The 22050-nt window shown below is 31.8% G+C and overlaps 7 protein-coding genes and 6 non-coding genes across 13 annotated transcripts; 8 read left to right on the top strand and 5 right to left on the bottom strand.

Annotated features, from left to right (window-relative positions):
- Positions 1–868: 868 nt before the first annotated feature.
- SCDLUD_004207 (type I glyceraldehyde-3-phosphate dehydrogenase) lies at positions 869–1864 on the top strand (the record flags this gene model as incomplete). Its single annotated transcript, XM_046079034.1, has 1 exon — positions 869–1864. One exon carries the CDS (start codon positions 869–871, stop codon positions 1862–1864), a length of 996 nt encoding a protein of 331 aa, XP_045933834.1.
- Positions 1865–2549: 685 nt separating this feature from the next.
- SCDLUD_004208 lies at positions 2550–2621 on the top strand. Its single transcript has one exon. It is a non-coding gene; the product is annotated as a tRNA-Glu (tRNA).
- A 473-nt stretch (positions 2622–3094) lies between these two features.
- On the top strand, positions 3095–6892 carry CLU1 (translation initiation factor 3 subunit CLU1; the record flags this gene model as incomplete). Its single annotated transcript, XM_046079033.1, has 1 exon — positions 3095–6892. One exon carries the CDS (start codon positions 3095–3097, stop codon positions 6890–6892), a length of 3798 nt encoding a protein of 1265 aa, XP_045933835.1.
- A 168-nt stretch (positions 6893–7060) lies between these two features.
- SEC59 (dolichol kinase) lies at positions 7061–8680 on the bottom strand (the record flags this gene model as incomplete). The annotated part of the gene is made up of 1 exon (XM_046079032.1): positions 7061–8680. One exon carries the CDS (start codon positions 8678–8680, stop codon positions 7061–7063), a length of 1620 nt encoding a protein of 539 aa, XP_045933836.1.
- A 655-nt stretch (positions 8681–9335) lies between these two features.
- SCDLUD_004211 lies at positions 9336–9420 on the top strand. The gene has a single exon (XR_006829233.1). It is a non-coding gene; the product is annotated as a snR78 (small nucleolar RNA).
- Positions 9421–9815: 395 nt separating this feature from the next.
- Positions 9816–9922, top strand: SCDLUD_004212. Its single transcript, XR_006829234.1, has one exon. It is a non-coding gene; the product is annotated as a snR76 (small nucleolar RNA).
- A 110-nt stretch (positions 9923–10032) lies between these two features.
- On the top strand, positions 10033–10133 carry SCDLUD_004213. Its single transcript, XR_006829235.1, has one exon. It is a non-coding gene; the product is annotated as a snR75 (small nucleolar RNA).
- Positions 10134–10364: 231 nt separating this feature from the next.
- Positions 10365–10470, top strand: SCDLUD_004214. Its single transcript, XR_006829236.1, has one exon. It is a non-coding gene; the product is annotated as a snR73 (small nucleolar RNA).
- Positions 10471–11099: 629 nt separating this feature from the next.
- On the top strand, positions 11100–12503 carry BUD22 (Bud22p; the record flags this gene model as incomplete). The annotated part of the gene is made up of 1 exon (XM_046079031.1): positions 11100–12503. One exon carries the CDS (start codon positions 11100–11102, stop codon positions 12501–12503), a length of 1404 nt encoding a protein of 467 aa, XP_045933837.1.
- A 522-nt stretch (positions 12504–13025) lies between these two features.
- On the bottom strand, positions 13026–14627 carry ERG5 (C-22 sterol desaturase; the record flags this gene model as incomplete). Its single annotated transcript, XM_046079030.1, has 1 exon — positions 13026–14627. One exon carries the CDS (start codon positions 14625–14627, stop codon positions 13026–13028), a length of 1602 nt encoding a protein of 533 aa, XP_045933838.1.
- An 835-nt stretch (positions 14628–15462) lies between these two features.
- SCDLUD_004217 lies at positions 15463–15536 on the bottom strand. The gene has a single exon. It is a non-coding gene; the product is annotated as a tRNA-Asn (tRNA).
- Positions 15537–15881: 345 nt separating this feature from the next.
- Positions 15882–19775, bottom strand: SCDLUD_004218 (uncharacterized protein; the record flags this gene model as incomplete). The annotated part of the gene is made up of 1 exon (XM_046081617.1): positions 15882–19775. One exon carries the CDS (start codon positions 19773–19775, stop codon positions 15882–15884), a length of 3894 nt encoding a protein of 1297 aa, XP_045933839.1.
- Positions 19776–21540: 1765 nt separating this feature from the next.
- On the bottom strand, positions 21541–21837 carry ARC18 (Arc18p; the record flags this gene model as incomplete). The annotated part of the gene is made up of 1 exon (XM_046079029.1): positions 21541–21837. The coding sequence occupies one exon, from the start codon at positions 21835–21837 to the stop codon at positions 21541–21543; it is 297 nt and encodes a 98-aa protein (XP_045933840.1).
- Between the last annotated feature and the right edge of the window lie 213 nt (positions 21838–22050).

The raw sequence follows: 22050 nt of genomic DNA on the forward strand, positions 1-22050 counted from the left end.
GGTTCTCTCACGTGGAATGGAATGGAATATTAACGAACAATAAAATAATGTGGAGTATTATATAATCCTCATCATTTTTTTTTTTTGCCCCTTTTTCTTAGTAGCTGCAGATTAAGCGAGAGTTACTGTCAGTATATCACATAACCCGTCATTTCCTTACTGCTAACACTAATAGTGCTATCAATAAGTTATTGGTTTCATCCAATAGTAATAATAATAATATTAATATTAATAATAATTTCCCTTTGTTCCCACTTCGCTTTCGGTTAATTTGTAACAAATGATTCCAATTTAGTTGTTTAATAAGGGCTTACTTTCCTCTAATAACAAATACTAAAATAAAAAGGGGCAAGGGGAGAAGGGTGACTGAAAGTGGATTAGAATCACGAAAAAGAGATGCTGCCAGAAATGTGAAAAAAAAATAGAAAGAAATAAGGTAAAATTTCTTTATACTAGCTTCCTCAACATCAAGAGATACAAGGAGCATCCCACATTACAATAACAATATATTATAATAATTATTTAGTGGAATCTCTCTATTTTTATTTCTTCTAATAGAGTAGCTCTTGTTCTTTAATTTTTAAAGAACACGATACTATCAGCAATATGAAATATAGAAATCAGAAATTAAAAAAAAAAAGAAAAAAAAAAAAAACATATAAAAGGAAGAGTATTATTTTCCATCATTTCTAATCTGTAGTTTTCAATTCTTTCCATATCCCTTCACTTATTTATTTAATTGATAAAGTATAAAAAACAATCACAAACATACAAAAGTTATCGGTTATACATATACAGTATATTCAGATATTCAAAAAAAAATTAACTAAAAACAAAAACAAGTAAACAAACAAATAAACAAGCAAAAATGGTTAAGGTCGCTATTAACGGTTTCGGTAGAATTGGTAGAATTGTTTTGAGAATTGCAGTCAAAAACCCAAAGATTGAAGTTGTTGCCATCAATGATCCATTCATTTCTGTCGACTACGCTGCCTACATGTTCAAGTATGATACCGCACACGGTAGATTCAAGGGTGAAGTTTCCCATGACAACAAAGATTTGATTGTCGATGGTAAAAAGATTTTAGTATACAACGAAATGGACCCAGCCACTTTGCCATGGGGTAAGCACGGAATTGATGTTGTTATTGATTCTACTGGTGTCTTTAAGGAATTGGATTCCGCTCAAAAACATATTGATGCTGGTGCCAAGAAGGTTGTCATTACTGCTCCATCAAAGACCGCTCCAATGTTTGTTATTGGTGTTAATGAGGACAAGTACACTCCAGACTTGAAGATTGTTTCCAACGCTTCTTGTACCACCAACTGTTTGGCTCCTTTGGCTAAGGCTATCAATGACCACTTTGGTATCAAGGAAGGTTTGATGACTACTGTTCACTCCACCACTGCCACCCAAAAGACTGTTGATGGTCCATCCAAGAAGGACTGGAGAGGTGGTAGAGGTGCTGCTTACAACATTATCCCATCCTCTACTGGTGCTGCCAAGGCTGTTGGTAAGGTTTTGCCTGTTTTGAGCGGTAAGTTGACTGGTATGGCTTTCAGAGTCCCAACCATTGATGTTTCTGTCGTCGATTTGACTGTCAACTTGGAAAAGCCAACCACCTATGAGGAAATTAAGACAGCTGTCAAGAAGCTTTCTCAAACTACTATGAAGGGTGTTTTGGGTTATACCGAAGACTCTGTTGTCTCCAGTGATTTCTTGGGTGACTCTCATTCTTCTATTTTCGATGCCTCCGCTGGTATTATGTTATCTCCAACTTTTGTCAAGTTGATTTCCTGGTATGATAATGAATATGGTTACTCTTGTAGAGTTGTTGACTTGGTTTTGCATGTCGCTGCTTAGGTTAAGAGGAAAGATATATATATATATGTACGTACGATTTTATTTTACATATTTACGATTTATTTACTTGTGCGTCCATATGTGGTGCACTTATGACTTATGGGATTAGGTACGTATTTTTCGTTATAACAAATTGAATTTGCTTTTGAAAGAGATTGAGCTATTTTTTTAATGTCTTGATTGTGTTTCTTTGTGGACTTGGTATCTTAAATTTCTCTTGGGAGACTTGGCTGAGCTTGTGGACGTTTTTGTGGGGTCATTCGTTAGTGGGTCGCTTTGCATTGAAATGTGTACTATTCTTGAGTTGTGGGGGGAGGGCGTGGTGCCTGAAACAATATTTTTTGTAAAATCTTTGGGGAATTCGATGGATGATATGTACATACATTTGACCTTTTTTTTTTTTTTTTTTTTTTTTTGCAAATTTCCCTCTCGAAAAACTTTTTTATAAAATAGGTTGTATCAGCATAAAAATGACATTTGTTTTAAAGTTTGACGATAATAACATGGTTATGCGTTTATTTTTAAACTTTTATCGAGTGGATAGCGGTGGAGACGTGAAGTGATTATTAAACAAAAGAATCGTTGTTATTTAAAGTTTGAAAAGAAAAAAAGACTAACCAGAGATACCAAACATGTATCTATCAAAGACCGGACTCGACAAAGATTTAGGAAAATATAACAAAGATCCGATATAGTGTAGCGGCTATCACATCACGCTTTCACCGTGGAGATCGGGGTTCGACTCCCCGTATCGGAGTAGTATTTTTTTTCCTTTCCATGTTTTCAATTACCTTTTTAGACCGAATGACTTCCGAACAATAATTTTTTTTTAAGCAAAGTTTTTTAACGTATTAATGCCACCGGATATTTATTTCATTTGATGGGAATTAAACAAATTTGAAAAGAAAAAAATTTTTTTATTTATTTATTTATTCATAAAAATATTAATTTAATAGGCTAACATTTCCCCTTTTCTCTACGACTTTTTTTTCAATTCTTTTTTCAATTCTTTTTTCAATTCTTTTTTTTACATGTGTGCAATTGCTCGAGTTTTTCTCTATCAACCTTTTTTCTCCTATAATACGTCACTTTTATAATGTTTCTCCTATAAGTTTACTTTCCTATTAAACTTTTATAAAGTAAAATTAAATATATAATATAGTATTATAAAATTAAAAAAAAAAAAAAGAAACCCAACCTGTACATATCCCATATACGGACCCATCACCCATGAGCGACTCAGATACCACTGTCAAGGTTATTTTCAAATTACCTCTAAGCTTAGCGTCTAAAGACAATAATAAAATTGAATATGATGTTTCAAGAGAATCTATCGTCACCAACATTGCTGATCTGTTACGCTTTACCCCACAATGCAAATTCATCACGAATTACACGTTATTGTACAATGGCAAAGAAGTCGATTTTTTGAAAAGTTTCAAAGATTTACACGAAACTAGTAAAGAATATGTGTTACATCTACAACTGTCTCATTATACTACTGCTTCCGCTATATCTCACTTTTTATCTTTCAGAAGTTCTATTGGGCTTTTATCTGAAAGTGTTGACGGGATCTCTGAATTTGCCATTTCTGGAGGTGCCACCTTTGATGATTTAAAATTAAAAGACATTAAACCAGCTAAAGCACAACAAGAAAAAGAAGTCACAAAAGAGGATTCAAAAGAAGGTGCAAAAGAAGGTGCAAAAGAGAACACAAAAGAAGATGCTAATGAAGAGAAAGCTCAAGAGTTTCAAATTTCTGAGGAGGAAAAAAAAGAAGTTGTTGATATCATTGCTGAAATTTTAGATAAAGATGCCAAACCAGGCATTTCAAAAGTCTTAGCTTACAAGAATAATTTTATTGCTCCATGTGTTCGTTCGTTAACAATTTCCAATTACAATCCTGTCCCATCATTTTATAAGTGCAGAGGACATACTTTGTACTTACAAGTTGTCACTTTGGAAGGCGAAGTTTTCCATATCACTGGTGATTCTGCTGGATTTTATGTTAACAAATCAAGCTCCAACAAATTTGATCCATCTCCAAAAGATGAATTCCGTGGTATTACTTTATATGACGTTATTTCACACCACTCCAAGAAATTTATTTCTCATGTTAATGATTTGGAAAAAAAGATATCTACATTAGATCTGGCTTACTACTCTCCTGTTACTACCACCTTTTTGAATAAGCCATGGTTTGTTTCTCAACCGAACATTGTTGGTGATTACACCACATTACAAATGCCTGCAATCGAAGGTTTACAACAAGATAGGGATTTAAGTAATGAATTCCAGTCTGTTAGAGATGAGCCTGTATCCACCTTCCATGATCGTGTCTCCAGTGAAAAATTATTGGCCAAAATTGCTCATGATTTCAACGTTGCTGCTGTTACTGGTGCCATGAAAGTCATTAACGGTGAATTGACCCCATTAAACATTGATAGTTCCTTTGCAGAGACGGAAGCTGCTAAAACTTATTACCACCACAACATTTTTTACAGTTATGTTTCTGATTACATGGACGAACATAAAGAAGAAGGTGGTTCAGAATATGTTTCTGCTTCTACCAACGCTGATTTGAACACTATCAAAATCTTACACCGTTTAGGTTCTCAAGAAATTCGTTACTTGTTGACTACTATTGTTGACTATTGTGGCCGCAGAATTTTATGCCAAGCTACTGTTCCTGGTTTACTAGAAATCATGGGTGTTAACCCAGAAGCCAAACCTAAGGAAGATGAGGAAAAGGAAAATTTTGATAGCAGATACGCAAACGATATTGTGGTTATATACGGTTCTAATGATGAAACTGGCGAAATTGCATACAATGAGAAATTTAACAAGAACCTAAATGCTTTAAGCCAGTATTTCCACTTGAAACCACATACTGTTGATGGGAAAGAATTTTTCGTTTCTTCTAAAACCAAGGGATTGGTAGGTTCTGATAAGAGAAACTACATCATGGACCTGTATGGGTTCCAGCCATTGGATTACAAGTTTATTTCTGAGTACTTTGATGGTGTTTCAGATCCTAATCAGCGCTATCCACACAGAAATGCTTTTATTCGTCATGAATTGGTTAATAAATGGTGGAATGAAAAGGTGGAGACTACCAAATTAGATTTATCTAAAGCCTTTGAAGAAAAAGAGTTTAGTTTCAACCCAGATGATGAAAAGGATCCCGTTTCCAAAGAAATTTCTGAATATTTAACTGGTAAAGTTATTCCTCAATTATTCAAAAACATTTTGGAACAATTGGTCACTTTGCCCTTTGATGGTGAACAGTTGACTGATATTTTTCATAAATCGGGTGTTAACATGCGTTACTTGGGTGCTTTTTTGAAACTAGTTGAAGATGAATTGGAAAAGGAAGTCAAGGATCATGAAAAGAAAAAAGCTGAACTTGTTGAGCGTAATGTAGAATACAAGGAGTATGAAAAGAATAGATTAATTAAAATTGAAAAATTGATCAAAGAGAGACGTGAAGAGATCAACAAATATGTTATGGAAGGTAAAGATGTTCCAGAAGAATTAACCAAAAACTTGAATTTGGATGATGCAGATATTAGAAAACCAAATACTGAAGAGCCACATATTGTGAACTATGACAATTTGAACTTTTTACGTTTTATTATTCAGTTAGAAGTTGTTTCTCGTTCTTTGAAGCATATTTTAAAGAACAAATCTTTTGGCTTACCAGTTACTACTGTCCCTGCCTTGATTTCCTATGTTTTCAATTTGTTATTTGGCAATCAATATAATACCCAACCCGAGCTTCAAATTTTAGATCCAGCTTATGCTGAGGATAAGGAAATTATCAGCAGCATTTCTGGCTTGACTCGTGAATCCATTATTAAGCAAATCCAACACGAAGCTTCCATTCGTTTCCATTGTACTATTAGTGACGATTGGTTTGACAAGGAACTAGCTACTAGAAACCAATTTAATTTGATTAGATCTATTTGTATGAAATTTGGTATCCAGTTGTTTAATAAATCGTACTATTTTACTAAAGAACAATTTGAAAATTATAAGGAATCATTGGATAAGAAAACAAGAAACAAGTTACAACCACCCTTACAGACTTTCTCCACAAGTGATTTCACTGTTAGGCCTGTTATTAAAGACTCTGATTATGTGTCAACATTTGCCGATGAATTGTGGAATGCCGGTGCTATTCAATTGAGTGAAAACCAAGAGGAAGCCTTTTCTTTAATCTCACGTTCCATTGCCGTTAAAGAACAAGTCAACGGATCCATCCATGCTTCTGTTGGTGAAAATTATTTGACTTTATCATTCTTTTACTCCAAACAGGGGAAAATCCAAGAAGCAATTGCATTTGCCCGTCAAGCTAGTATTATTTTGGAAAGAACAACTGGTGTCGATTCTTTTGTTACGTTAAAAGCCTTAACCAATTTGGCCATATTGGAATTTAGTAATGAATCTGCCTACAATTGCGTCAAGTTAATATCCAGAATTTTGAACATTTTGGAAGCATCTGTTGGTTATGACTGTCATCCAAGTATTTTATCTATTTTAGAAACTTTACAAAGATTAGCTTTGCGCTGTAAAGAGCTGAATTTGACTGTTAAGATTGTTGAAAAGGTCAATGATTTAATAGTTAAGATTCAAAACGGGTTCAAGGGAACTGCTTATGCCATGAACTTATCCACTTTGGGTAACTTGTATGCTACCTTCCAAGATTATACAAATTCTTTGAAATGTATTGAGGAGGCTCATAAGATCTATTCTGATGAGTTAGGTTTAGATCATAATTTGACTTTAACTGCCACTCAATGGTTAAACAGTTTGAATGGAATTGTTGCATCTCAGAAATTGGCTCGTACTCAGGCTGCTGTAAATGCTGCTCCACGCGGTACACAAGCTAATTCATCAAATAGTGGTGCTAAGAAAAACGGCAAATCTAATAAAAAAAAGTTAGTTGGCAAAAGTATTGAAGAATTGGTTGAGTTTGTCGAAGGCGGTGAGCCTAAAAAATCCAACAAGGGTGGTAACAAACATTAACGTTAGTTAATCATACATATGTATATGTATGGAATTATGTTATGTAATTTTTGATTTTTTTTTTTTTTTTTTTTTTATTCTAAGCTTTGTATTTTAAAATATAACACAATTAAAATAAATGTTTTTGTATATCTATATATGTATATATATTGTATATTCTTCTGTATATTAAATGTGCATTAGTTTAGATAGTACTAACATGAAGGCCGGCACCAATATATTATCGTTCATATCGCTATTGGCTTCTAATATTCCAGAAACAAAACAATTTAACAAATAACGAGAAGCCAGGTCCCATGTGAGACCAATGTCCCTATTATTTTGAGTGGAGGTATAAAAAATAAATAAAACAATAGAAGTAACAAAAGTTAGTAATATAAATGCAAGCGTGCCTTCAAAAGTTTTCTTTGTACCATACCAAAAAATTTTGCCGTATCTTCCGCCAATAATAGATGCAAAAGAATCACCAACACCCAAAGATATAACACCCCACAATTGGTTATCAATTAGTAAAGGTAACGCGCAACCTATGATTAAATAAATGTAAGAGATGATTATTGGGCCCTGGTTATCTCTAAAATCAGCAAAGGACCTAAGTTTCATATCCAACATGGATCCAATCGGCCAAATTTGCAAAAATCTAATATATTCCACGATTAAAAACAACGGGATTGTCCCAGCAAGGGAAATTTTAACAAAATCAGGGTCATACTTAAAGGGAATCGAGATTAATAGCAAAATCAGAAAATGCCAGACTTTTCTCGATGTGTTTAAAGAGACTCCGTTTTGACAAAAAATCACAATATTTGGAATTAAGATTAGTAAACAGGATAACCACACACATAATATAACTAGCCTTGTAGAAGATTGCATAATGTAGTTGTATAACCATATGATTGGTGTGTAATTACTGCTGTGGAAAATAGGGGTTAATAAATAATTGATTAAGATTGGGAAGCCAACTAAAATATTGGACAATAATAAACCCGATCTAGTCATAGACTGTGGTTTGGTGAAAAGGGGATCGATTATAAAATTTGCCAACATGATGATAAAAAGAGCAATTAATGATTTTTGCAAAATTTGGAACGGTAATGAAGTGGAGGAAAAATCAACAATGAATAACACATTGGTTAATAAAATAGAAAATAAATTACATTCAATCAAGGTGAAACTTTTTAATTGGGAGACTTTAACCAGTATCCAACAAATCATATAATTTATTATGCAACAATAGACTATGAACAAATGAGAAAGTTCTGGGACTGCAACGTCATGATTACTGTAGTAGGAAGAAAGAATAAGGTACCCGAAAATGGATTGTAATGGAATTTTAGTGAAAACGGGGATTCTTAAATAGTTGAAAAGCAAACAACAATTTAGTATTAGCATTTTGGAAGTAGTAGTATCACTACTGTACAATAGAGAAAAACTTAATGGCAAAAAAATCAGATAAAAAACATCAAAGACCCCATTTTTATGATTAGTTAAGTGATAATAATAGTAACCTTCGTTATAATTTTTATAGTTGGAAATTTGATTGCTTTGTTTCCTTAATGAATACATATATGCTGCAATAAAAGTCACAAAGGTAACAATTATGGTAGTTATATCAACGGTGGATAATTTGTTTTTCGTATAATCACTTAGAAATAGGATATGAGTGGTTGCCATTAATATGAGAAGTTGGACTAATTTATTGGGAGAACTTAAATCATTAAAAATTAGACGCCATGTTTTAATAAATTGGGTTGGGGTTACCGTTGATTGAAGGTTGGGATCACTCATGGATGAATATAATGTATGGAGACAAAGACCCTTGGTGGAGTGAGATTTAATTTATTGTTGGATAGAGGATATATTTGACCTTGGATTAAAAAGAAAAGTAAGATAGATGAAAAGGTTGTCTTTTCGCTAAGCAGTGGTCAAATTGTGACTGCTGCATTAAAGAAACAAACAAAGAATTAAAAGACAACGTATAAAAAAAAAAGCCCTAAAACGGTTTTTTTTCCTTTCTTTTTTTTTTGAAAATTTTTTAATTACAAACAAAAAAAAAAAAAGAAAAAAGAAAAAAAAAAAAAAAAGGAAAAACAGCAACATTTTTTTTTTTCTTAAATTTCTTCAAATTGTATTTAAATAACAGTTTTTTTCAATCCTTTTACATTCTTAAGCATTATGATTACAATATCGGTATTCAATGCAATCTTTTTATCCTTTATATAAATAATACATATCATCTATCCAGAATAAGAAAAGAAAAAGTAAAAAGACATCCAAGAGGAGAACGTTACAAAGCTTTTTTTCTTTCTGTTCACTGTCTTTTTTTATTTTCTTTTTTTTAGCTACTAACTTTTAAATATAGAGTATTTTGTGTGAATCAAGAAAAGAAAAAGGAAAAACAAAAAAAAACACATTTAAGCATAAAATAAAGAGAAACGTGCTTCAACGTGATGACCAACATTTAAAAAATTACAAACTAGAGTTTCTGAATATCTAATGATTAGAAACTAAATATGCATTTACTGATAGTTTTCCCTTTTAGTTGCTTCTACTTTTTTTTTTATTTATTTATTTTGTTTTTTCCCTTTTCTTTTTTTGGGTTCAAGTACATCATAGTATTGCTTCAAGGATATAGTTGTATCCTTCACTATATGCTATTATATTTAAAAATTTCTTTCTAATATCATTTTCATTTATTTAATTTTTTATGATGAAAAATCAAAAAGAATAAAGCTGGAATTACCTTCTGATTTTTAATTGAAGAACTCTTTTTGGCAAACAACAACCTGACTTAAATATTAATGAATTTGATTTTTATTTTTATTTTTATAATTATTAATCCCTTCTACTTATTTTTTTTTTGTGTACTGACTAACTTTGTTGAATACAGCCGTATTCTTCATGTTAAGGAATATAAGGAGTTGGGATGTGAAGAGTCATAGCACTGGGCACTGAATTTTTTAATTTTAAATTTGAATGAGTGACACTGCTTTTTATGGTGGGCCTCAGAAACCCTCCGTGACTGATCCCTAATCTATTTTAAGTGTTATTTTTTACTGCCTTGGGTGGTGAACAGTTATGTATATGGAAAGAAGTATTTGATATGTTACATATATTTATTTTGAAAATATAGTCGATTACGGTGATGATATTTTTAAAAATAGATGACGAGTCTGATTTTTGAGGTTTTTCTCACTGAAGACAAAAAATTTAATTTTATACCATTCATGCTTTTCTGAAGAATTCGATTAATTTTAATATTATGTATTAACTGAATTATTAGTGAATGATTCTATATTTCTTTCCATGTACAATTTTTTTTTTTTTTTGATAATGATGATACAAATTAAAACTCAAAGACAAGCATATGTCTGATGGAAAAGTTTTTTTCTATATATGAATGAGTGTTTTAACTCAAATGTCTGATCTTTCAATTATCATTAATTTTCTATCTATCTTTTTTGTTAGCATGTTTTATGATGATTCCTTTTTTATCACGACGGTCAACTTATTGTAATACACGTTTAGTATTACCAACTTGATGATAATTGCCTGTGACAGGGCTGTTTAGACTGATACAAAAACATGCTTTCTAATTTTTTTTTTTTATTTTAAATTTTTTTTTTTTTAAACCAGATTTGCGTATTAATGCAATACTTACGAAATGTAAGTTGAATTACTTGTTAAGGATAACAAGAAGATAGATAGAATCTTGATCAATAACTATTATATTCAAAATATATATATGATGACTTTTGTTATTAATTCTAACTGATTTTATTCATGAAGAGCCAAAAAAATAACTTAACGATTTGCATGTCAGTCTGATATATATGTTTTTAAATGTTTAATTATTACTCTTTGTGAAATGCGGAAATAAGTAACATGTTTTTTATGAAAGAATGAAGGGAGCTTTCTAAATGTTATGACCATAAATAAACTTTGTAATAATTGGAATAGCAATAAGTGGAAAGCTTGTTGTTGTTGTTGTTGTTGTTATAATATTACACGTTTCTTTTTTCTTTTTTTCTTTTCTTTTTTTTTTTTGTAATTTTCTTTTTTTTTTTTTGATATTCTTTTTATCTTTCTTTTCACTCATATAATAGAATTAACTTTGCTTTATAATAACCATCAGAATAAAAGATTAACTAACAACAAATAAAAAACCAATCATTGCTTTCGCTAGTCCCTTCGTTCCCTCAACACCATGCCCAAAGAAAATTTAATTTTTAAATTGGACAACCTAGAATACCAATATAATTATTTAAACAATTCATTGGAAAAGTTCGAACCTAGACTGATCACTACTAAAAAATTGTATAACACTAAAAGTATTAAAAAACAAACAATCTTAAACAGCAAATTATCCAAATTAAACAGGGAAGATGTTTTTAAAGACTTAAACAATTTAAAGTTGGATATTTTTAATAAAAAAGTGTATCATTTAACTAAAAAATTAACCACCATTTTCCAAATGAATCAAAATAAAAAGCAATTTCAAGAAAAACTATCTTCTTCCCAAAACCATGACAGTGACGAACTTGATGCCATTGTAGACAGGATTGTTAGATCTAAAGTAGTTAAATTAACGATTCCCAGAATGTGTACGTATGATAGCACTACCAAGAATAAAACAGCACCTGCTTGGATCCAAAGTAGCGATTTTTTTGAAATTTTCCAGGATAAACAGAACAAATACAATCCAAGCATAGTTTATTCTCAAATAATTGTACCATTAGGTTTGAATCCAATTATATCGAAAATATTTCAGGATAAAAAAGTCCGATCATTAGTAACCGAATTTGAAAATGGATTGAATATGTTACTAAACAAAGAGAATAGAAAAAAATCGAGGGAAGAAAACCATAACCAGCAAGCTAAAATTCAAAAAGAACAGACAAATGGAAACATGCATGATGTTGAACCTGCTAGTACGAATGAAGTTGGTGATTCCATTGATAAAAAAAATGATGGAAACTTGAAAGATGAAGATTTGGATGATATCTTGGCTCAATACAAAGACGTGGTAGCAGCATCAAGTGATGAAGAGGAGGATACGTCAAGCAATGAGAGTGTTAGTGGAGGACGTAGTAACGATACATATACAAAAAGAAAGCGTGAAACAGATCAACCACAGCTATCTGCCAAAAAAATATCTAGCAACAAAAAAGATGAAGGCTCTTCGATTAAAAAATATAAATTGCCAGCTTTACAAGTTGGATATTTAAGCAATGAAGATAATGACGAAGATGATTTCTTTGAACCAGAAGTGAAGGAAGAAAAGCCACAAAGGAAAAATAGGAGAGGACAACGGGCTAGAAGAAAAATTTGGGAACAAAAATTTGGTTCTGGGGCCAAGCATATCCAAAGGGAATTGATCAAGGAAAAGGAATTGAGACAACAGCGTCAATTAGAATATGAGCAGAGACAGTTGAAGAGAGAATTAAAAGCTAAGGAAAGAGAAGAAATGGATAAAGAAAAAAGAGAGAAAAACAAAGAAATGGAAAGGAGAAGTAATACAAAGATTCATCCCTCTTGGGAAGCCAAAAAGTTACAAGAGCAGAAATTGAATAAAGTTAAATTTGAAGGTAAAAAAGTTGTGTTTAATTGAACTTGTCCTTACATATGCATATACATGTAAATATAGAAAACATATTTACCTCACTCCTACGGTATTAAAAAATATATACCCTATTAAACGTGAGGCATGTTTATTGATTTTTCAATGTGCTTGCTCTCAATTTCTCAACTGGCCACAACATACTTTTTTCTTTTTATTTTTATTTTTATTTTTATTTTTTTTTCAAAATAGACAAAATAGAATAAATAAGAAAAGCAATTGTTATAAAAATAAAATAAAACAGCGACAATATATAGATATACATATATCTAATTATATATATAATAACAACGTTTGTATAGTTTTTTCTTTTTTTAATTTTTTAATTTTTTTTTTTGTTTTTTTTTTTTTTTTTAAATGTCTTCAATTAATAAAGAAAAAAAAAATCAAAAACCAAAAAAGTAAAGAATATTTAAAACAGTACATAGTACCTTAAAAATAATTTCTTAGACATTATAAATATTAGGAACGAAAAGAATCAATCCGTTACAACAGAACCTGGGATTCATCCATTCATTCAGAAATTTGACCGGTTAATGGGTCTCTCTTTTTAAAAGTTAACAACAAGTCATCTTTGGGGAAAATAGTAGCAAAAACTTTAATGGTTTCACTTAGTGGAGTAATTTCATGTTCCCAATTGGATTCCAAAGCAAATTTACCAATTAAACCGGCAAAAGTCATCATAACATATTTTTGACCTAAACAAACGTGTGGGCCTGAACCGAAAACTAACCAGTTCCTTTTAGCTTCATTAGCTTTAGAACCTTCGACCCATCTCTCTGGAATAAAGTCATCTGGGTTTTCATAAACCTCAGGATCGTGTAAAGCAGGGTATAGAGTTGGAATCAACATTGCGCCTTTAGGGGCAGTATAGTTATCAGCGACAGGAAAGTTCTTTTTTACGACATATGGAACCATCAAAACAGGTGGTCTATAACGTAAAGTTTCTTTAATGACCATGTTAGTATATTTCATTTTATCAATTAATGGTAGAGTTAAGCGCTCTTTTGGATTGCCATTTCTAACTTCTAATTGTTCCTCTCTAACTTTTTGCAAAACATCTGGACGATCAGCTAAGATCTGGAATAACCAACAAGCCAAAGACGAGGAAGCATCTTGGGAAGCGAATAGAAAGGTAAAGACAGCCTCACTCATTTCCCTATTAGAAAACTCTCTATGCAAAAACTTAGCATCTGGATCATCACTGGTTTTGGCATCATGAATCAATTTGGCCCAAGCATCCAAAACACAGACTGGTTTCCCATTTTTGGCAGCGTGATCTTTAGCCATTTGAGCACAACCTTCAAAAATTTTCATGGTCATATCAGCAACTTTCTTACCATACCAAGTCTTGGTGTATGGTAGAATAATTGGGAAGTTAACTAGTTCCAATGCGGCTGTAACTAAGTAGTAGTCATCAGCAACTTTTCTAATTTGATCTTTAGTGATATAATCACCGCAAAATGCCTTCAAGGATAAAGCACACATAATTTCTCTCATTTCGTGAAAGTAAACCTGAGGTTTATAATCATTAGACTTGCTAAATTCAATAAATTTTTTGATATATTCATCCATAACAAGCTCTTGAGATGGTAAGTATTGGGATAGAGCTTGTTGGGTGAATAGACCATTCAACGATTTTCTATAATCAGTATGTTCCTTACCGTCTAAAAATACCCAGTTGGAAGGTCTTAAAATCTTGATAGCAACATCAACAACACATGGCTTAACAAATTTGGGAGATTGCAAAATTTTTCTGGCCAATTCTCTAGTGCTTGCAATGACAACAAATTTGTGGAAAATAGAAACACAGGATAATGGACCGCTATCCCACTTGGCTTTATATTCCTCAAATTTAGGATCCAAACTTTCTAGAAATGGACCAATAATAGGCCAAACTTTGAAATTTGGGCCGGCAATCGAACCTTTTTTGATTTGGTAAGAAACTTGGTCCCAAACCAATCCAACAAAGATAAAAGTGAAAAAAATTTTCCAATATGATATGGTTGATAAATAGTTTAAAGCATTTAAAACAACGTTACCACTAGATGGTGATGTTGTGGTAGTAATGTTTTGGATATCTTCGACCACGTTGTCAAGTATTAAACCACTCATTTTAATTATTTATTTATTAATATATATATATATATATATATATTTTTTTTTTTTTTTCTTTTTTTTAAATTTCTAACACTTTTCTAATTTTGGTTATCAATAATAGTAAAACTGACTTAGTGTTATCGTGAAAATTGATATGGAGGATAATAAGGGAGTGATTAGAGGAAGAACAGATGAGTTGTATTGAATGATGATTAAAGTTGGGTTTATATGGAAACCAGATTGAAAAAAAAAAAAAAAAGAAAATGATTTGATAAGAAGTATAATTCGAATGTCTTTATTTATATATGTATGGAAGTCGAAGGTAAAAAAAAAAAAAAATTAAATTAAATAGAAAGAAAAGAAAAAGAAAAAGAAAAAAAAGTTAAAGAGAAAAGAAAGGAACGAAGGAAAAGTAAGGGAATGTAACCGATAGACTAAAAGTTGTCGAAAAAGTATAAGGAGAGAAAGAAAGCTAAAGTATAAAAGATTGAAATAATACGAAACGGGGAAAACCTTTTTTTATTTAATTTAATCAAAGTTTATTTTTTTCGGTTTTAAAGAACAAAAGCAGCTGGTTGTCGTTTATAAACAAAATTAAAGCTTAATATTAAGAAAATAACAAGATAATCTTTGCTTTTTTACCTTCGTTTAATTCTTGCTTTTGTTTTTAACAAACGAAAAACAACTAAAAAATGTGATCGTTAATAACGCTGCCGTTTAAATAAACAATTTCATAATATTATAAAATAACTCATTTCCAGTCATGAGACCGCTGTTCTTTTTTACAATACAAAAATAATTAATAATCAGAAGTACATAGAAATAAAAAAAAAAAAATAAATCATATATACGACCCCAGAGAGGGTTGAACTCTCGATCTTGCGATTAACAGTCGCACGCCTTAACCAACTTGGCCATGGAGTCATAACAATTGAAGATATCGTAAGCGTAACTCAGCATTAGTCGTAATAATTACGGGTTCGGATTATGGTAATTAATTTCCTGTTCTATTTAGGTCTTTACATATTATAATAATAATATATAATAAAGATTATTTAAAACTATAACTTAAATACTTTTGATGAGTAACTTGATAATAAATCATCGCTTTATATATGATTTATTTTCACATTTATATTTGATATTAATCTTTTCCAACATTTCGTTGTTATTCTATAAACGGCATCTTTGTTACAAAGATTTCCTATTAAGGTAATTTCCATTACGGAGACTTCCTGTATGTTGGTTGTAATATGTGTTTACTTGATTTCATATTACGACATCCTCCTCCTCCGAAACTGAGTGCTTCCAGAGTTGTTTAAAGTTTGCCAATAAGGCTGTCTTTCTGTAGTCAGGTAATTTGTTAAAAATTCTGAGTGGTATTTCTACAGATAGAGTTGGGTCGACATCGCTGAACTTTGCATACAGCTTCGTCTTATCTTCTGTGATTCCAATTACGCTAACTATTTCGGTTAATCTAAATTCCATTTCTTTTTCAGTTCTTGGCGGATGTTTTGGGTACCTGTCTGGGTCATGTTTGAATTCTTTCAACCATTCAATGTTAATTACTCTATGTGTCTTTTTAGTACTTGGTAAATCTATTTCATAGGCGTTATCATTAATTTTCTTTACTACCTTGAAAGGTCCTAAATATATCGGTTGTATCTTCCAGTATTTGCCTTTAACGAAGTATGCGTCTCTGTGTACTAATACATGTTGTCCTGGTTCTAATATAATTTGTATTCTCTTGTTGTTCTTGGCTACTTCATTGTTTTCAGCGTTTGCAGCTAAAAAATCTTTTGTTCGCAATTCTATTGCTTTCAATTTCTTGGCTAATTCAACTGCGGAGTCATTTTGTGCTGAACTCTCCCCCTCCGTAAATATTTGTGGTTTATTAGGAATATAACCCAAATCAACTTCAAACGGAGCAGCTCGAATACTAGATAAATAAGTCGAATTGTAACAAAATTCTAAAATGGGCAAAAAATTATCCCATTGTTGATGATGTACGGAGCAATAGCTTTTTAACATACGACCTAAGATTTGAATAACTCTTTCAGTTTGTCCATCTGTTTGAGGATGGTTACTACTTGACATTTTTAATTGAATTCCTAATCGTTTCACTAATTCTTTGTATGCAGTGCTCATCATTCTAATATCCTTGTATGAGGTAATAAATCGGGGAAATCCGTGGTAAGCAAAAACGTGTTTAAATAGTAAATTAATAAGTTCAATGGAACCTGTAGTGCACTTGCATGGTATAAAGTGGCATCGTTTCGAGAATCTGTCTACGACAATTAAAATAAAGTCGTTCTGACGAAATGTAAGTGGTAGTCCTGAAGCAAAGTCGATAGTAATATGTGACCATCGTCCTTTTGGAACATCTAAAGATTGTAGTAAACCTTGTGAGGCTCGTCGGTGTTGCTTCATAACTTGACAGTTGTAACAATGTGCTACGTAATCTTGTATATTCGAATATAAACTAGGCCAATAATAGTCTTTTGCAATTTTATGAAAAGTGATATCGGCACCAAAGTGTCCTCCTAATATAGCATTGTCATGATAGTACTCTAACACTGAATTTCTTGCTTTTTGTGGTACACATAGTCTGTCTTTGTAATATAAGAAATTGTCTTTGTCTATTGTATATGCTTCTTGAAATTGTCTTGATGAAGTCCATTTTTTCTGATATTTCTTGAATAAATGTAAATCCATTCCTTCTGTGTTCACATTATCTATATGTTTCATTCCGTGCAAAACTGCAGCACACCAGGGGTCATTCTCATAAAGTTCAAGCCATGATTTTGCATCAATGGTATCTACTTCTAAGCTTTTACTGTCTCGCGATAGTGTGTCAGCAATATGGTTCATTGTACCTTTTAGGTATGTCAAAGTGAAGTCGTATTCACTTAGCAGGTCTAACCAGCGGGAAATTCTTCTTGACGGTTCTTTCTTATTTTGTAATGATAAAAGTGAAATATGGTCTGTTCTTAATTCAAAATGGTTTCCATGTAGTAAATATCGGAAATGATTTAGTGCTTCAATTATTGCTAATAATTCTAATTCTCCAGGTGGGTAATTCTTTTGTGCACCTTGTAAGCTTTTACTGAAGTATCCAATAACTCCAATTAGCTTGTTGTTTTCTAATTTTTCTAATACGGCTCCAAGTCCATCATACGATGCATCGGTAGTTAGTCTCATGTAACATTTGGGTGTATACGGGACTAATATTGGTGGTGAGCCTAGTGCTTTCTTTAAAGTTTCAACGCTTTGTGTTTGTTCGTCTGACCATTCAGTCTTCTTTGCTGTAAATTCAACTAGTGGCTTAGCTATATGACTACATCGTGGTATAAACCTTCTGTAAAAATTAATCATTCCTAAGAATCTCTGAACACTCTTAATATCTTGGGTAACTACTAAGCTCTTAATAGCATCGGTTTTTCCTTGTAATGGTCTGATACCATCACTACTAATTTCGTGTCCTAAAAATACTACTTTTCTTTGTGCAAAATAACATTTTGATCTTTTTGCAACTAAACCATGATCTTTTAGTCTTTGTAATACTGTTTCTACGTGTTTCCAATGTTCTTCTGTATTATCACTGTGTATTAGAATATCATCTAAATAAATACAAACAAATTTTAAATCTCTGAATATGTCACTCATTAGTCTTGCAAATGTTGAAGGTGCATTTCGTAAACCAAAAGGCATAACAGTAAATTGATACTTTCCAAATGGGGTGACAAAACTAGTCAAGGGTTTGTGTTCCTTTTTCATTGGAATTTGGTAATATCCATTTAATAGATCTAAGGTTGTGAATATTTTCGAAGATCCTAGTTTGGCAAATATAGTGTCTAGTAATGGTAAGGGAAACAAGTCTGGTTCTGTATTTTTATTCAACATTCTGTAGTCAACACATAATCTGTAATCTCCAGATTTCTTCTTTACCATGATTATGGGTGAAGCTATTGGGGCTTTGGATTCTTCTATGTATCCATCTGACAATAAGCTATCAACCATTTTCCTTGCTTCTTCTTCAAGCTTGGGTGTACTTCTGTAAGGTTGCATTTTTGGGAGTCTCTCGGGATCCTTTAGTATTATTTCATGGTGTACATTTACCAATTTATGTGTTTCAGGTAATAATTTAGTACCTACAATATCTCTAAACTTTTTCCTGAGCCATTCTGGAATAAAGTTCCATGTTTTATTTTCCTTTGTTTCAATCGTCACCTCTAATAACTCGTTCAACTGTTCTTTGTCCTCGGTTTCTATGTTCAACAGTTCAGGGTTTGTTTCAAGTATGGGGTTTCCGACAATAACCTTGTTGTTAATTGTGTCTAAAATATACGCATCTATTTTATATTCTTTGTCGTTAATTGTAAAACGTACTGTTGTAGCTTTGTTCGTACCTTCTTTGGTTCCTTTAATCGCTCCACTTATACTCTGAAAGGGCGCTTTGGAAACTTCTAATCCAATTATCTCTACTAGATTTCGGCTAATTACACTTGTTGGGGCTCCTGTATCCATCAGGACCGTTGCTAGTGTTGCATCGTTCAATAACAATTCTACTTCCCTCCTCCTTCCAATTTTAGGAGTTTTCATAATTAAGGGGTATATACGAGAGTTTTTTCTTTCTTTGAGTCTTTCTCTCATTCTGTCCATAACTTCATCCCTATCGTCTATTTCTACGATTGGATTCGTGTCTTTTTCTATTCCTGCCGTACTGAGTTGTTCATCTGTACCGGTTTCTATTCCTTCAGCTTTTGTGTCGTTTGTAGCTGGTAATTGCGAGTTAGCATCGTAAAACACTTCTTCCTCGTCTTCGTTATAATATTGTTCAAATTTTCCTAATTCTTCAGGATCAGCGTAGGCAAATTCTACGTGACCTTGGTATAGACTTTTTATACTATTTGGTTCTGGTCTTTGCAACGGTTGGTTGTAATTATTATTATTATTTTTTTTCTTTTTTAGTAGTAATTTTTTATTGTTTTTGTAGTTTTCTTGTTGTTTTTTCTCTTTTTTCGTAAATCTAGCGATGGTTTTTCTATTTTTCTGTGTGTTTAAACAGTTTAGTTCAATATCTCTGAGGCGTGGGAGAACTCGCGTTTCTCTTTTGACTCTTTGGACATTTAGAAGCGTAGTGTCCTGAATCACCACATTCATAACATAATCCTTTATTTCTACATAAGCTTTCGAGGCGATTTTTCCAATAATCGTTATTCGAGTTGGACTTGTTGAAATTACGACGGTTTCTGTTATTGTAATCCCAACGTTCTGAGCTGTTGTAATTACGACGTCCTGAACTACTATTACGGTTCATATATTTGGATTGCATGGCATCGATTTCCATGGCATCCGGATCATTACTTGTTGATGTTGGTGTATCATACCAATTTACATTATTCGTTTTAGATCCTAAGTTGTCAGCTCTCCAGGCCATCTCTTCGGCTTCTCTCAAGGTTTGCGGGTCACGAATTCTCAATTCTCTACAAATGTCCTTTTTTAACCCAGCGATGAAAGTTACAATTAGGGCTTTTTCTGAGACAAAGTCGATAGGTAATAACAATCTAGTTTTCTCGAACTTGTCAGTGTATTCCATAACACTCTTGGTCTGTCTCATTTTATTTAAATCAAGGTACATTTGGTAAGGGTCGATAGCGGCGCTACCAGATATCGTAAGCATAACTCAGGATTAGTCGTAGTAATTACGGGTTCGGATTATGGTAATTAATTTCTTGTTCTATTTAGGTCTTTACATATAATAAAGATTATTTAAAACTATAACTTAAATACTTTTGATGAGTAACTTGATAATAAATCATCGCTTTATATATGAATTATTTTCACATTTATATTTAATATTAATCTTTTCCAACATTTCGTTGTTATTCTATAAACGGCATCTTTGTTACAAAGATTTCCTATTAAGGTAATTTCCATTACGGAGATTTCCTATTACGACAGAAGTTGTAGTAATATGAAAGCGACTAAACGCACATTATAACCAACATATGAAGAATGTCCACCGCAAGAAGTAAACGCATATTAAAACCAACATATAAAGAATGTCTACCGCAAGAAGTAAAGTAATAAATAAGTCAACCTCAAAAGTGCTACGCTCATTCAAAGCAGATCATTAAAACACTACTAAGGTGAAACAACAACGAAATGTTGGAAAAGATTAATATGAACATTAGATATAAAGTGATGATTTATTATCAAGTTACTCATCAAAAGTATTTAAGTTATAGTTTTAAATAATCTTTATTATATGTAAAGACCTAAATAGAACAGGAAATTAATTACCATAATCCGAACCCGTAATTACTACGACTAATCCTGAGTTACGCATACGATAGAAGTATTCTTATATTTGATATTTGATATTTGATATTTTATATAAAATAATAAAGGTTGTTATAAAACTATAAATCAACCATGAAGAACATCTTGAACGGATCCTTCCCTTTTATACTTTCCCCCCATTGTTCTTGCTCTTATTCTTCTTCCATTATTTCATTTTGCATTTCGCCAATCCATGGCTAAGAATTTATTATTAATCATGCTTTCTTATTGTGTTTATGATTGTTAGTTATAATACGTATTCCTCGGCGGTTCATATCACAACAAAATTCTATTTTCTATTGCTACTCTCTTTTAATAGTAGTTACATACAACAATAATAGGAATAATAACCATGGAAAGAACAAACTAAGATCGTCAACCATTATTATTATTTTATTTCATTTGAAGTTCTTATTTTTTTTCATTTGAAGTCCTTATTTTTTTTCAACTTAACTAATAATAATTCCTTAATACATATAGTATATATATATATATATATATATAAACGTATTTAATTTATAGTTTTTATAGGAAGAAAAAAAAAAAAAATCCTTTTCTCACACTAGACCATAGACAGTATTTCTTATAAACTTTTGTTCATGAATTTCCTCCTGGTAAATGCCAACCAAAACTTGCTAGGATAGTTGCCAGCTCCAGTTTTAACTTGTTGCAAATTACTGTCCCAATAAACTCTTTGTAGCAATCTCATACTCAATTCTTGACGAAATTGTTGTAAATACGATCTTAATAGTTCCATAGCATTTCTATCTTGTAAAGGGACAGAATATATATTATTTAATGGAAATCCACCCTCACCAGGGACCTTAAAATTATCCAAAGATAGATTGGTTAGAACTTTAACTGCTTCATTATAATCCATTCTATTATTCAAATGGTTTAGACAAGAATTTATATACAAAATCCCGTAGATCAAAACTCTGTCACTTGGAGACTTGATTTCAAAGTTTTTGAAAAAAGAGTTGGCTCTAAACAAATCTAAACATTCATCTATAATATCGTAATCTGAGTTAGCAGGATAACTTGGTCCCCTGAATTGTGTATTTATTGGTAATAGAACGAAATTGCCAACAAA

The sequence above is a fragment of the Saccharomycodes ludwigii genome, chromosome V, assembly GCF_020623625.1.
Source record: "Saccharomycodes ludwigii strain NBRC 1722 chromosome V, whole genome shotgun sequence".
Lineage (NCBI taxonomy): Eukaryota > Fungi > Ascomycota > Saccharomycetes > Saccharomycodales > Saccharomycodaceae > Saccharomycodes > Saccharomycodes ludwigii.